The sequence below is a fragment of the Leucoraja erinacea genome, chromosome 12 (genome assembly GCF_028641065.1).
Source record: "Leucoraja erinacea ecotype New England chromosome 12, Leri_hhj_1, whole genome shotgun sequence".
Taxonomy (NCBI): domain Eukaryota; kingdom Metazoa; phylum Chordata; class Chondrichthyes; order Rajiformes; family Rajidae; genus Leucoraja; species Leucoraja erinaceus.
In genome coordinates, this window is record NC_073388.1 from 1159848 (window position 1) to 1174895 (window position 15048).

Genomic DNA, 15048 nt, shown 5'->3' on the forward strand with positions numbered 1-15048 from the left:
TGAAGCTTCTGACACAAACTCTCTCTGGCTGTCGACGTCTTGGCCGAGCTCTTCTCCAGAAGGGAAGCGCTGATGAAGTCACCATCAGTGAGTGTACAGTGTTGGTGGGGCCAGACACTGCCACAGACTCGTTTAGTTTAGAGATACAGCTCGGATACAGGCCCTTTGGCCCACCAAGTCCACACCGACCAGCGATCCCCGCACACTAATGCTATCCCACACACACTAGGGACAATTTACAATTATGTGGGAGGAAACCAAGGATCTCGGAGAAAACCCACGCGGTCACGGGGAGAACGTGCAAACTCCCTACAGACAGCACCCGTATTCAAGATTGAGCCCGTGTCTCTGGTGCTGTGAGGCAGCAACTCTACCGCTGCGCCACCGTGCCGCACAAAGCCAGCGTTTAAACAGGGGCCTGTATTTATCCTCAGACCGCAGGCATTGTAGATGCAACTGGGAATGAAAGTCAACATTTAACTGTGTGCTACTAAACTGTAATCACAAGACTTGGCTCCTGTCCCATTCATAGTTTGTGAACCATCAGAGTTTATTTGTGGTTGTGAACTCTTGGAGCTGACTGCTTGGTCACAGTGCGAGTTAGCTGGTCCCATCACAAGCCAGCTACAGTACCTTCAGTATTGCTGGCCACAACGCAGAAACAGGCCCTTCGTCCCAACTTGCACACGCCCCATCTACACTAGTCCCACCTGCCTGTGTTTGATCCATATCCCTCTAAAGCTGGGAATACAGAGAAGGTTCACCAGACTGAGTCCTGGGATTGCAGGACTTTCATATGAAGAAAGACTGGATAGACTCGGTTTGTACTCGCTAGAATTTAGAAGATTGAGGGGGGATCTTATAGAAACTTACAACATTCTTAAGGGGTTGGACAGGCTAGATGCAGGAAGATTGTTCCCGATGTTGGGGAAGTCCAGAACTAGGGGTCCCAGTTTAGGGATAAGGGGGAAATCTTTTAGGACCGAGATGAGAAAAACATTTTTCACACAGAGAGTGGTAAATCTGTGGAATTCTCTGCCACAGAAGGCAGTTAAGGCCAGTTCATTGGCTATATTTAAGAGGGAGTTAGATGTGGCCCTTGTGGCTAAAGGGCTCAGGGGGTATGGAGAGAAGGCAGGTACAGGATACTGATTTGGATGATCAGCCATGGTCACGTTGAATGGCGGTGCAGGCTCGAAGGGTCGAATGGCCTACTCCTGCACCTATTTTCTATGTTTCTATGTCCTTTCCATGTACCTGTCTAAACATTGCAATAATGCCTGTGTTATGTCAGGAATGAAGTGAGCACCTGAACTGAGATCCTCGGAAGGATCTCGCATGTACCTTGTGGCCTTGGTTGGTCACTTGCATTCGGTAATGGAGGTTCTAGTCCTGCTCACCCCTCCTGCCCACCTGCCATCTGGGGGTTTGGGTCTTGGGCTTGCACCTCCTCGCTCTCCATCATGAGTCTATCACTCACCTGTGGATAGACACCTGTTCCCATCAGAGGCAGGTACAGCTAGACTTGGAATAAGGTGCAGGGGATTGAGAGGGGATGGAAGGAGAACCTTTGACACGGTGAGAGTGGAGAGAAGCTGGATTACTGCCGGAGAGAACGGTGGATGCAGAGTCTAACGGCACGGAAACAGGCCCTTCGGCCCAACTTTCCCTTGCTGACCAAGATAGCCCCTCTTCACCAGTCCCAACGGCCTGCTTTTGGCCCATCCCTCTAAACCTGTCCGTTCCATGTACCTGTCCAAATGTATCTCATAGGGCTAGCAGAATCAAGGGGATATGGGGAGAAGGCAGGAACGGGGTACTGATTGTGGATGATCAGCCATGATCACATTGAATGGCGGTGCTGGCTCGAAGGGCCGAATGGCCTACTCCTGCACCTATTGTCTATGTATCTATGTAAATACTTTTATAGTACCTGCCTCAACTACTTCCTCTGGCAGCTCGTTCCATACACCCACTGTGTGAAAACATTGCCCCTCAAGTTCATGTTAAATCTTTCCCCTTTCACCTTAAACCTCTGCTCTCTGGTTTTTGATTCCTCTACCTTGGGTAAAAGACTCTGCATTCACTCTATTTTATCAAAATCCTTAAAGTTGCCTCGCCGGTTCCTATTAAATTGTTCCCCCCTCACCTTAAACCCTAGTGAATAGATAAGTGTTTGAATATCACATGTGTAGAGGTGTGGGCAAGAGCCAAGTGCTGGAAAATGGGATCAATATGGAGGGGTACGCATTGGTCGGCAGGGACAGGATGGGCCGAGTGGCCTTTGCATGTTGTATGACTCAATACAAGCTCGTATCCGGCCATTCTAGAGCCTGCACTGAAAACTAATCCACATAATAATGTCGTGAATTGCAGTATGAACATTTATCTCCACTTCTCCTCCTCCCCTGGCAGCATGCAGCTCCGGACATTAAATGGGTCGACGGGGGAAAGCCTTTGCTGAAAGTGAGAAACCTCTTGGTGTCCACCATCTACACAGAGGTAAGTATCTCCAGCGTGATGGTCCCACAAGTGTCACACAACTCCAGGTTCATTCTTCCCCCCGCACAATGAAAGCATGGAATAATCTTCACCCTACCATAGTTACCCAACCAGATACAACTACATACAACTACAGTAGCTCTTTCTTCCCAAAAACCCTTTCTGGCTTAAGTCCTCCCTCCACCACCTCCAGTTTAAATTCCATTTGGAATATTTTGGAGGAGCAAGAAAGCAAAGGTGGAGCGGAGGCAGGTGCTGTAGTTTGTCACCTGGATGGATGTGGACCTGGTCCACCTGTGGGCAACAGCTTCCAATGGACCTCCATACCTGAGAGATGGGGGAGAGGACTCCTCCCAAAGGGGACCAGTGATGAAGGAACCAAACATGCTCCAGAGAGGAACAGGAAGATGAAAGGCTGGCATTTCAGTCTTTAGAGCATGGAAGAAGGGCAACTAATGATTTAATGAAGTGTGTAATGAATTACAAGGTAGACACCAAATGCTGGAGTAACTCTGCGGGACAGGCAGCATCTCTGGAGAGAAGGAATGGGTGACGTTTCAAGTCAAGACTCTCCACAACCCCAAATGTCACCCATTCCTTCTCTCCGGAGATGCTGCCTGTCCCACAGTTACTCCAGCATTTTGTGTCTACCTTCGATTTAAACCAGCATCTGCAGGTCCTTCCTGCACTTAATGAATTTTGTTATTTGGAGAGAAACTGCTTCTATTAACAGGACAAATGATAACCGATGTTGAGTAAACTGGTACAAGGGCAGAGGAATATATCTATGATCCTGAAAGTTGCCATGACATGTCAACTCTATCGGAAGCAGCGTGGAAGCAGACTCTGTGATATAGAGTTGGCATTGGAGATTGGCAAAAGCACTGGAGAGATTGTTGGGTGGGCTTTGAGTTGGTGCGGCTGGCAATCACCAAGTGACCATCTCCTGTCAGTGTAAATCTGTGGTGTGATCATTGCCTCTGTACATGCAGGGGTGGTGAGGATATCTCCCCAAACGCTGCCCTCTCCAGGACTCAATGTCTCAGAGTGTTGAGCAGCACTGAAGATGGCAGCCCAGTCCATTGCTGGGCGTGGCAGGGCAAAGGGGCTGACATGGACACAGAGTAACAGACATGAGAAACCTCCACAGACTTATGGCAGGAATCATCTCCTCCTTAACTCCATCCAAGGAGGAGATGATACACTTGTCGCTTTACCTTCCCCCTCGACTCCATCCAAGGACCCAAGCCGTATTTCCAGGTGAGGCAGAGGTTCACCTGTATCTCCTCCAACCTCATCTGCTGTATCCGCTGCTCTCGGTGTCAACTGCTCTACATCGGTGAGACCAAGCGTAGGCTTGCCGATCACTTCGCCCAACACCTCCGCTCGGTCCGCAATAACCAACCTGATCTCCCGGTGGCTCAGCACTTCAACTCCCCCTCCCATTCCCAATCCAACCTTTCTGTCCTGGGCCTCCTCCATGGCCAGAGAGAGTCCCACCGCAAATTGGAGGAGCAGCAACTCATATTTCGCTTGGGTAGTTTACACCCCAGCGGTATGAACATTGACTTCTCCAATTTCAGGTAGTCCTTGCTTTCTCCCTCCTTCCCCTCCCCTTCCCAGCTCTCCCACAGCCCACTGTCTCCGCCTCTTCCTTTATTCTTCCCGCCCCCCCTCACCTCCACATCAGTCTGAAGAATGGTCTCGACCCGAAACGTCACCTTATCCTTCACTCCATAGATGCTGCCTCACCCGCTGAGTTTCTCCGGCATTTTTGTCTTCCTCACAATATGCTGGAGTAACTCAGCGGGTCAGGCAACATTCTTTCCACATATGCTGCCTGACCTGCTGAATGTTTCCAGACTTTCCTACTTGGTCTATAATTCAGCTGGGGTGTGTGTACACCAGCAAATGTAGCACCTGGTGTGTAGAAAGGAACTGCAGGTGCTGGTTCAAACCAAAGACAGACACAAAACGCTGGAGCAACTCAGCGGGACAGGCAGCATCTCAGGAGAGCAGGAATGGGTGACGTTTCGGGTCGAGACCCTTCTTCAGACTGAGTCAGGGGGAGAGGGAAACGAGGAGTAGGGTCCAATCCTCTCACACATATCCGGGAGACACCAGAGATGGGAGGTGACATCTGCAAGTGAAAGCCTCTCCAACTCACAACCAGCTGGTCAGAGGCACGCACAGGATAATGGAGGCAATGAAGAAGATGCATGGTTGAGGTGAATGATATGTGTTGTAGTTCCAGCCACAAGCCCTACTAACCTCCGCTGCCCATGTGATGTGTGCTTTGTCCACAGGACCAGTACCTGCACAGTTTCTTCCACCATTGCCAGATGAACCAGTCACCAGGGCAGGAGATCACGGCGGACCTGGTCAAACACTTGAAGGTAATTGCTGGCAACCTTTAGTGGCGAGTGAGCTGCGAATCTTCCAGTTGAGTCTGTTGTCACGTGTGCCGAGGTACAGTGAAAAGCTTTTGTAGCACGGGGGGCAAAGACACAAAGTGCTGGAGTAACTCAGCATGGTGTACTGTGCAGGATATTTATTCCGTAACTCGTGTATAATCCCGGACAGATGAGGCCCCATTATAGTCCGCAGTGTTGCAGCAGGTAGAGCAGCTGCCTCTCAGTGACAGAGACCCAGGTTCGATGCTGCCCTCGGCTGCCGGCTGTGTGGAGTTTGCACGTGCTCCCTGTGACCACGTGAGTTTCCTGACACATCCCAAAGACGTGCATGTCGGTCACTATTGTGCACTGTGCACTAATGCATTTCGTTGTCTCTGTACTGTACACTGACAATGACAATTAAAATTGAATCTGAATCTGACTGTGAATGGGTCCTGGTGTACGTGAGTGGTGGAGTCTGGGAGCACCAGATGGGAACGTGTGGAAAATAAAATGGGATTAATGTAGGATTGGTGACAATGGTTGGCACGGATGTTGTGGGCAGAATGGCCTCTCTCTCCCCATGACTCCATGACACCTACAGTCCCCATCTGTGGACAGTGTCATTTGAAAACCTATAGATTTATTCTATATATCATATATTTGCACATGCAAATTTGAACAGATCATATTACCCTTTTAAGTTCAAAGTGTTGTGATGTGCACTCAATATTCTTCTGATCTCTGTCTCTCTGTCTCTGTCTCTCTGTCTCTGTCTCTCTGTCTCTCTGTCTCTCTGTCTCTCTGTCTCTCTGTTTCTCTGTCTCTCTTTGTCTCTCAATTTTCTCTCTCGCTCCCTCTCTCCCTCTCTCTCGCTCTCTCGCTCTCTTTCTCTCTTTCCCCCATTCTTTCTCTCTTGTTTTTGGATCAGGATTGTGATCATTAAAGCTAATCTCGCCGAGCTAATCTTAGCCTTGTGTTTCTGTCCAAATGTGGAGTGGAAATTGAGATTTAGCGAGGAGCCAGTTTACAACAAACATACCAGCCAACCTCAGCCCACGTTTGCTCGTTGGTATCCAACCCAGTTCCAGTTGTGACCAATGGCCTGGGTTCTGGGAGCTTTCTGTTCCCACGCTTCGCCCATATCCCTCTCAGTCTGTCCTATCTTATCCATGTACCAGTCTAAACTAAACTAAATGTACTGCCCAAATGTCTCTTAATATATGATAGCCCCCACCCAAAACGTTCTCTGTCCATTCCCTCCGTTGATGCTGTGCCTGACCTGCTGAGTTACTCCAGCACTCTGTGAAACGTCACCTATCCATGTTCTCCACAGATGCTGCCTGACCTGCTGAGTTACTCCAGCACTCTGTGAAACGTCACCTATCCATGTTCTCCACAGATGCTGCCTGACCCGCTGAGTTATGGTGCAGCAGCATCTATGGAGCTAAGGAAATAGGCAACGTTTCGGGCCGAAGCCCTTCTGGAAATAGGCACCGTTTCGGGCCGAAACCCTTCCGGGTTTCGGCCCGAAACGTTACCTATTTCCTTAGCTCCATAGATGCTGCTGCACCCGCTGAGTTACTCCAGCACTCTGTGAAACGTCACCTATCCATGTTCTCCACAGATGCTGCCTGACCCGCTGAGTTACTCCAGCACTCTGTGAAACGTCACCTATCCATGTTCCCCACAGATGCTGCCTGACCCGCTGGGTTACTCCAGCAATCGATGGGCCTCTGAAACTTCACACAGCCAACATCTCACAGCCAGTGACAATACTGTGGGACAGGGTTGTGTGGGGAGCAACGAGGAAGTCAGCTGAATGCCAGGCTTAAGCTGATATTACAGTGCTTGGACATACAACAAGGAATATAGAACTGTGCAGCAAACAACAGGCCCTTTGGCCCACACTGTCTGTGCCAAACATGTTGCCAAGACTATCACTTATCTGCCTCCACATAATCCATATTCCTCTATTCCCCACATATCCACGGGCCTATAAAAAGTCTCTTAAATTCAATCGTATCTGCCTCCATCACTGTGTGAAAATAGAATATGCCATGAACATCATTCTATCTATATGTATTACTAAAACTCTCATCTTGACCACTTCCTGTCTGCGTTGTAATTACATTTGCGCTAAAACCATTCCCCATAGCGCTATGATTTTTTTGCCACCTGACTCACCATTTTCTGCTGCAAGGCAAGTTTTGTTCCAATCGGTGAAATAGTACAAAAGTTATGAAGGTTCCCCCTGGTTCTGGACTCCCCCAACATCGGGAACATGTTTCCTGCCTCTAGCGTGTCCAAGCCCTTAACAATCTTATATGTTTCTATGAGAAACCCCTCTCATTCTTCTAAACTCCAGAGTGTACAAGCCCAGCTGCTCCATTCTCTCAGCATATGGCAGTCCCGCCATCCCGGGAATTAACCTGGTAAACCTGCGCTGCACTCCCTCAATAGCAAGAATGTCCTTCCTCAAATTAGGGGACCAAAACTGTACACAATACTCCACGTGTGGTCTCACTAGGGCCCTGTACAACTGCAGAAGGACCACTTTGCTCTTGTACTCAACTCCTCAACTATTCTGAGGCTGTGCCCTCTGTTCCAATGTGAGTTGGAGCAGCGAGCCTAAACTCCTGGAGGTGCACACGCTCACAGTGAGATGTGACTCTGTTTGTTTCCAGTGTTTGCACGCCATGGAGACGTGTGTGATGGTCAACTTCCTGCCAACCATCTTGAATCAGCTACTCCAGATCCTCTCCAGGACCAGCCAGAGCGAAGTGGCTGTCAATTCCATCAGGTACCTCATCCGTTTCATTTTCATATACACCCTTTCTTCCACCTCACCTTCAGCTCAGTTCAGTTTATTGTCACATTCTATTGTGAGGGTCCAGAAATCGTGGATGCATTGGTGATAATTTTCCAGTGTTCTATAGACTCAGGATCAGTTTTCCTGTGGATTGGAGGGTAGCTAATGTTATCCCACTTATTAAGAAAGGTGGGAGAGAGAAAACGGGGAATTATAGACCAGTTAGCCTGACATCGGTGGTGGGGAAGATGCTGGAGCCAATTATAAAAGATGAGAGGCAGCCATGTACATTACTGGGGTGTGTGTGTGTGTGTGTGTGTGTGGTGTGTGTGTGGTGTGTGTGTGTGTGTGTGTGTGTGTGTGTGTGTGTGTGTGTGTGTGTGTGTGTGTGTGTGTGTGTGTGTGTGTGTGTGTGTGTGTGTGTGTGTGTGATGGAGATGACTGGGCAATGGTATGTCGGAAATCCCTGATACATTATATTGTGCAGTGTTGTATGAATCACAACAGCATGCAGTCAATTCTGTTCTGTGCTGGGAGGGGAACACTGGTCTCTGGATTGCCAGTCCAGTAACCGCCCTGTGTTATAGATCCTATGGACCCTATAGACAATCGACTTGGGGCCTGTACTGAGTGAGAGGGCCAGGAAACACAAGGGGCTGCTGTTTATTGATGCTTCTTCTTTCATCACATGAACACTTTGCTGTCACGGTCTGTTTTACAGAGTAATGATACACATGGTATCGAAGTGTCACGAGGAGGGCTTGGACCACCTTCTGCGATCTTATATAAAGGTAGTTACACTTTTTAAGAATATATATCTACTTGGGCTGAAGTTGTACGGAAGCTGTGATCGTGTTGAAGCAGTGATCGTGGTCACTGCACTTGGCGTTGCCAATGTCACTGTTTAACGCAAAGGTCGACCTCTCTGTTGAACACATGGTAGATGATGCTGTGTCTAGTGGAGCCAGCAGGTGGTTGTGCTGGAAACACAGGTACTTGCATTGAAGCTTTCATGTATCTGAGCCAAGGGGAGGAGACGGAATGACAGGGGTGAGTGGACCTTGTTTCTGTCGGCTGCTTTCCCTAGGCAGCGTGAAGTGGAGATGGGATCGATGGTGGGGAGACTAGTCTGTGTGATGGACTGGGCTACATCCAAAAATCCCTGCCGTTTTTCCCAGCCTTGGGAAGAGCTGTTCCCAAACTATGATGAATCCCAGTGGGATGGTCTCTATGTTGCACCTGGAGAGATTCAAGATCGGGAACATTAATTAGTGCGCGGCTGAAATTCCTTGACTTGAACTGATTAGACGTCCATAGTCAGATAGTCATCCACACGGGACCAGCCGCTTCTACCTGGTCTCGGGCACTGGCAGCAACACTACCACCTGTGCCATGGTGCCAGCCACCTGGGTGAAAGGTGCAGAAGGTTAGGTGTGCATGGGCGGAAATCCTGGGGGGGGGTGGTGAGGGCCCACCCTCCCATGTTTTGAGAGGTGGTGGACAATCCACCCATGTTTTGTAATCTGGATTTTGAAATTCGGTGAAAAAAAAAAATTAAAAATCCCCGCTTTCCGCGAGACAGTGGGGGTGGGACTGCTGATCGAGGGCACCAATTGGACGAGAGAGACATCAGCCAGCAGGCAGTGCGGGAGCGGGACATGATGATTCAGCACGCTGATTGGTGGAGCAAAGGTCATGGAGCGGAGTTTGAATCGGCCGTTTCGCGGGGCCTTTCATCGCCCGGCCCAGCTCTGCGCGGCTTAAAATCAGCCGCGGGATCTTCCACGACCCCGCGGTCAAATTGCTGCATCGAGGCGATCGAGGCTCCCGATATTGAAACCCACGCCGGCCGGTTTTAAGCTGTGCCGGGTGATGAAAGGCCCCGCAAAAGGGCCGATTCAAACCCCACGTTCTGGGCGGACGAGGCTGCTGTTGCTGGAGTTCAGAGTCGGTCACCAACCAGGTCAGCTCCCGATGTTACCGTCCACAGGGGGCCCGCGGCCGAAGCCTAGCGGGTGTGCGCATGCGGCAACCAAGAAATTGTGTTTTTTCCCCCCCCCCCCCCCCCCCCCCCCCCCCCCCCCCCATGTTTTGACAGCGGTTTCCGCCCTGGCGTGGACAGCCAATAGGTCAGTGTTGACCATAGACAACAGCACAGCATTGACCACAGACAACAACGTGATTAGTTGGGTCAAGAGACCAGTTTCTGTGTAGTCATTAAGTCATGGAGACATACAGACCATTCGTCCCAACCTGCCCATGCCGACCAAGATGCCCCATCTACACCACTCCCACCTGCCCATGTTTGGCCCAAATCCCCCTCTATCCCTGCACCTGTCCACTAAAGATACACAGTTGACCAGGGATGTCATCTGTGGGCTGTGGGTGTGAAGAGGTTGACTCTACAATGCAGAGTGAAGGTGCTTGTAGCGTGTAGTTGTCCATGGCCTGTACAAGCAGGAGCAAGGGCAGGTGGAGTTGGAGCAGATGAGTGGCAGCAGAGAGAGATGCAGAGGCAGTGAGTGGCCTTGGGTTGACTAGTTCCCTTCCCCAGTATGTTTTCAGAACGGACCAGTGCGTGCCGCTGGGTGACAGGACCACGCACGAAGAGCTGGCAAAATCCATCTACATCATCCTCAAGCAATCGGCCGACATCCTCACTATCAACAAGCTGCTGAAGGTCAGTCTCTCTCCATCACCCACCCACCCGCCTGCTCCCAGCTTCTCACTCGCAGGCAACTAACATACACTGGATGTGGGGAGGATGGTTCCACTCCTGTGACAGCCTAGGACCAGAGGTCACAGCCTCCGGATAATAGAACCTTCCTTTAGGAAGGAGATGAGGAGGAATTTCTTTGGTCAGTGGGTGGTGAATCTGTGGAATTCATTGCCGCAGACGGCTGTGGAGGTCAAGTCAGTGGATATTATTAAGGCAGAGATAGATAGATTGTTGATTAGTACAGGTGTCAGGGGTTATGTGGAGAAGGCAGGAAAATGGGGTTGAGAAGGAAAGATAGATTAGCGATGACTGAATGGCGGAGAAGACTTGATGGGCCAAGTTCTCCTATCACTGATGAACATCAAATGAACAAGATTAAAATATACACAGATGCTGGAGTAACTCAGTGGGTCAGGCAGCATCTGTGGAGAACATGGATAGGTGACGTTTCACAGAGTGCTGGAGTAGCTCAGCGGGTCAGGCAGCATCTGTGGAGAACATGGATAGGTGACGTTTCACAGAGTGCTGGAGTAACTCTTGTATGCGCTAGAATTTAGAAGATTGAGGGGGGATCTTATAGAAAATAGAGGGAGTACAGAGAAGGATCACCAGACTGATTCCTGGGATGGCAGGACTTTCATATGAGGAAAGACTGGATAGACCTGGCTTGTACACTCTGGAATTCAGCAGATTGAGGGGGGATCTTATAGAAACTTACAAAATTCTTAAGGGGTTGGACAGGCTAGATGCAGGAAGATTGTTCCCCATGTTGGGGAAGTCCAGAACAAGGGGTCACAGTTTAAGGATAAGAGGGAAGTCTTTTAGGACCGAGATGAGAAAATCATGTTTTACCCAGAGTGGTGAATCTGTGGAATTCTCTGCCACAGAAGGTAGTTGAGGTCACAGTTCATTGGCTATATTTAAGAGGGAGTTAGATGTGGCCATTGTGGCTAAAGGGATCAGGGGGTATGGAGAGAAGGCAGGGATGGGATACTGAGTTGGATGATCAGCCATGATCATATTGAATGGTGGTGCAGGCTCGAAGGGCCGAATGGCCTACTCCTGCACCTATTTTCTATGTTTCTATGTTTCTATGTAACTCAGCGGGTCAGGCAGCATCTGTGGAGAACATGGATAGGTGACGTTTCACAGAGTGCCGGATTTAGTAACTCAGCAGGTCAGGCAGCATCTGTGGAGAACATGGGTAGGTGACGTTTCACAGAGTGTTGGAGTAACCCAGCGGGTCAGGCAGCATCTGTGGAGAACATGGATAGGTGATGTTTTGGGTCGGGACCCTTCTTCAGTTCAGTTTTGTTTATTGTGCTCAAGAGGGGGATAGGGGAGGAATAGGTAGAAGGTCAGCAAGAAGAACTCGGGAGGGGGGAGATCAAGGTGGATTGGCGGTGATCTGGGGCCATGTGCTGTAATACTCAGTGAGTCATGCAGACCTGGAGAGGCCACAGAAGGACATTGTTTAAACCGGGTCTGTACTGAGAGGGCAAGGGTGGCTGAGTGATTCTTTGTGTTTAATCTTCCAGCATTCGTGGTTTTTCTTTGACCTGTTGATCAAGTCGATGGTGTTGCATTTGATTGCGAAGAACAGTATGAAGGTAAGGCAGAGTTCCTCGTTGCTGGGGATAATGAAGAACAGCTCTGTGTGGCTGAAGACATCACTGTGTCGATGCAACGCCTCACCGCACCATGTGACCAGCGACACTCCTCACTGCACCGTGACCAAACATGGAAACATAGAAAATAGGTGTAGGAGGAGGCCATTCGGCCCTTCGAGCCAGCACCGCCATTCATTGTGATCGTGGCTGATCGTCCCCTATCAATAACCCGTGCCTGCCTTCTCCCCATATCCCTTGACTCCACCAGCCCCTAGAGCTCTATCTAACTCTCTCTTAAATCCATCCATTGACTTGGCCCTCCACTGCCCTCTGTGGCAGGGAATTCCATAAATTCACAACTCTCTGGGTGAAAAAGTTTTTTTCTCACCTCAGTCTTAAATGACCTCCCCTTTATTCTAAGACTGTGGCCCCTGGTTCTGGACTCGCCCAACATTGGGAACATTTTTCCTGCATCTGGCTTGTCCAGTCCTTTAATAATTTTATATGTTTCTATAAAATTCCCCCTCATCCTTCTAAACTCCAGTGCCACTCCTCACCGCACGTTGACCAGCGACACTCACCATGTGACCAGCTACATTCCGCACTTCCTCTGTCCGGTTCCACCTCTGTGTGATGTCCCTGTGCGAATAGTCGGGCTCCGGGCAGTGTTATAGAGCTGAGGGATCTAGGAGTGCAGGTACACAGTTCCTTGCAGCTAGACACAGGTCAACATGGCGGTCAATAAGGCTCGAGGCACGTTGGCCTTCATCAGTCAGAGTGGTGAGCATTGAAGTCGGGGGGTCGCTTTGCAGATGTGCAGGACATGGGTGAGGCCACGTTTGTTGCCAGGACTTGAAGGCCTGAGCTATAGGGTTGGGCCAGGCTAGGACTTTAGGCCATGGAGCGCAGGGGGATGAGGGGTGATCTTATAAAGGTGTGCAAGATCCAGCAAGGATTACATTGGGTAAATGCACACAGTCTTTTACTGAGTGGGCAATCAAGAGCCATAGGACATAGGGTTAAGGAGGTAACTTTATACACAGAGGGTGGTGGGTGTATGGAATGAGCTGTCGGAGGAGGTTGTTGAGGCTGGGACTGTCAAACAGGTTCATGGATAGGAATGGTTGAGAGGGATATGGGTGAGTGGGGCTAGTGTAGATGGGGCATGCTGGTCGGCATGGGTGAGTTGGGCCGAAGGGCCTGTTTCCACTCTGTGACTGTGACACTGCTGATTGGGCCTCTGTGTGATCCCAGGTGTCCAGGACGCAGAGATTCCCAACGGGATACCACCACGCCGTCCAATCACTGCTCCTGGCCATCATTCCGCACGTCAGCCTCCGGTGCGGGGAGATTCCCGACGAAGCGCGGAGTGTCAACATCAGCTGGGCTCACTTCATGAAGGTGAGTAACCCTGTCCACCACTCCCTGCAACCTCCCTCATTTGAGGAAATGTGAGGAAGGACATCCAGTTTAAATTCCATTTGTAATATTTTGGAGGACCAGGAAGCCAAGAACCAAGACATTGTTGCTATTGAGGGAGTGCAGCGTAGGTTTACAAGATTCATTCCTGGGATGGCGGGACTGTCATATGCTGAGAGAATGGAGCAGCTGGGCTTGTACACTCTGGAGTTTAGAAGGATGAGAGGAGATCTCATTGAAACATATAAGATTATTAAGGGTTTGGACACGCTAGAGGCAGGAAACATGTTCCCGATGTTGGGGGAGTCTAGAACCAGGGGCCACAGTTTAAGAATAAGGGGTAAGCCATTTAGAGCGGAGACGAGGAAACACATTTTCTCACAGAGAGTTGTGAGTCTGTGGAATTCTCTGCCTCAGAGGGCGGTGGAAGCAGGTTCTCTGGATACTTTCAAGAGAGAGCTAGATAGGGCTCTTAAAAATAGCGGATGAAGAGATGCTGCCTGTCCTGCTGAGTTACTCCAGCTTTATGTGTCTATCATCGGTGTAAACCAGCACCTCCAGTTCCTCCTGACACAATTAAAATATAAACATGTAAGCCTTGTCTGATGGGAGAGGGGAGACGAGGAAGTGGCCGGGGTGAGACTGGACCTTGATGATGCGGCTGGCGTTGTGGAGGCAGCGTGAGGTGTAGATGGAATCAATAACTTGCCCCATTGATCATTCACAGCGGTGCCTGACATTGATGGACAGAGGGTTCATCTTCAACCTGATCAACGACTACCTCAGCTGCTTCTCTTCCAAGGACACAAAGGTCAGAGCCTCACCCCCCACCCCCACCCTCACCCCCACCCTCACCCCCCCACCCTCACCCCCACCCCCCACCCCCACCCTCACCCCCACCCTCACCCTCACCCCCACCCTCACCCCCACCCCCCCCCATCCCCATCCCCCCCCCCCACCCCCATCCCCACCCCCCCACCCCCACCCTCACCCCCACCCCCCCACCCCCACCCTCACCCCCACCCTCACCCCTCACCCCCCACCCTCACCCCCACCCCCATCCCCATCCCCACCCCCCCCCCCCATCCCCCACCCCCCTCCCCCCCCCCCCCCCCACCCTCACCCCCACCCTCACCCCCACCCTTCCCCTCCCCCCACCCCCCCCCCCACCCTCACCCTAACCCTCACCCCCACCCTCACCCCCACCCCCCCCCCCCCCCCCCCCCCCCCTCCCCTCACCCCCCCCCCCCCCCCCCCCCCCCCCCCCCCCCCCCACCCCCCCCCCCCCACCCCCCCCCCACCCCCACCCCCCCCCCCCCCCCCCCCCACCCCCCCCCCCCCCCCACCCCCCCCACCCCCCCCCCACCCCCACCCCCCCCCCCACCCCACCCCCACCCCCGCCCCCACCCCCGCCCCACCCCCACCCCCACCCCCCCCCACACCCATCCCCCCCCCCACCCCCGCCCCCAATCCCCCAATTCCCACCCCCATCCCCACCCCCACCCCTGCTCCCACCCCCGCCCCCCCCCCACCCCCTCCCCCAATCCCCAATCCCACCCCCATCCCCACCATCACTGTGACTCCGCACTCTAC

The 15048-nt window shown here is 51.5% G+C and overlaps 1 protein-coding gene across 1 annotated transcript in view; it reads left to right on the forward strand.

Annotated features, from left to right (window-relative positions):
• Positions 1-15048, forward strand: part of LOC129701980 (dedicator of cytokinesis protein 11-like) — a 221125-nt gene that overhangs the window by 82677 nt on the left and 123400 nt on the right. Inside the window, 8 exon segments of the mRNA XM_055643437.1 lie at positions 2416-2502; positions 4809-4898; positions 7583-7698; positions 8429-8498; positions 10262-10387; positions 11965-12036; positions 13291-13437; positions 14183-14266. Coding sequence (XP_055499412.1) covers positions 2416-2502; positions 4809-4898; positions 7583-7698; positions 8429-8498; positions 10262-10387; positions 11965-12036; positions 13291-13437; positions 14183-14266 — 792 coding nt within the window.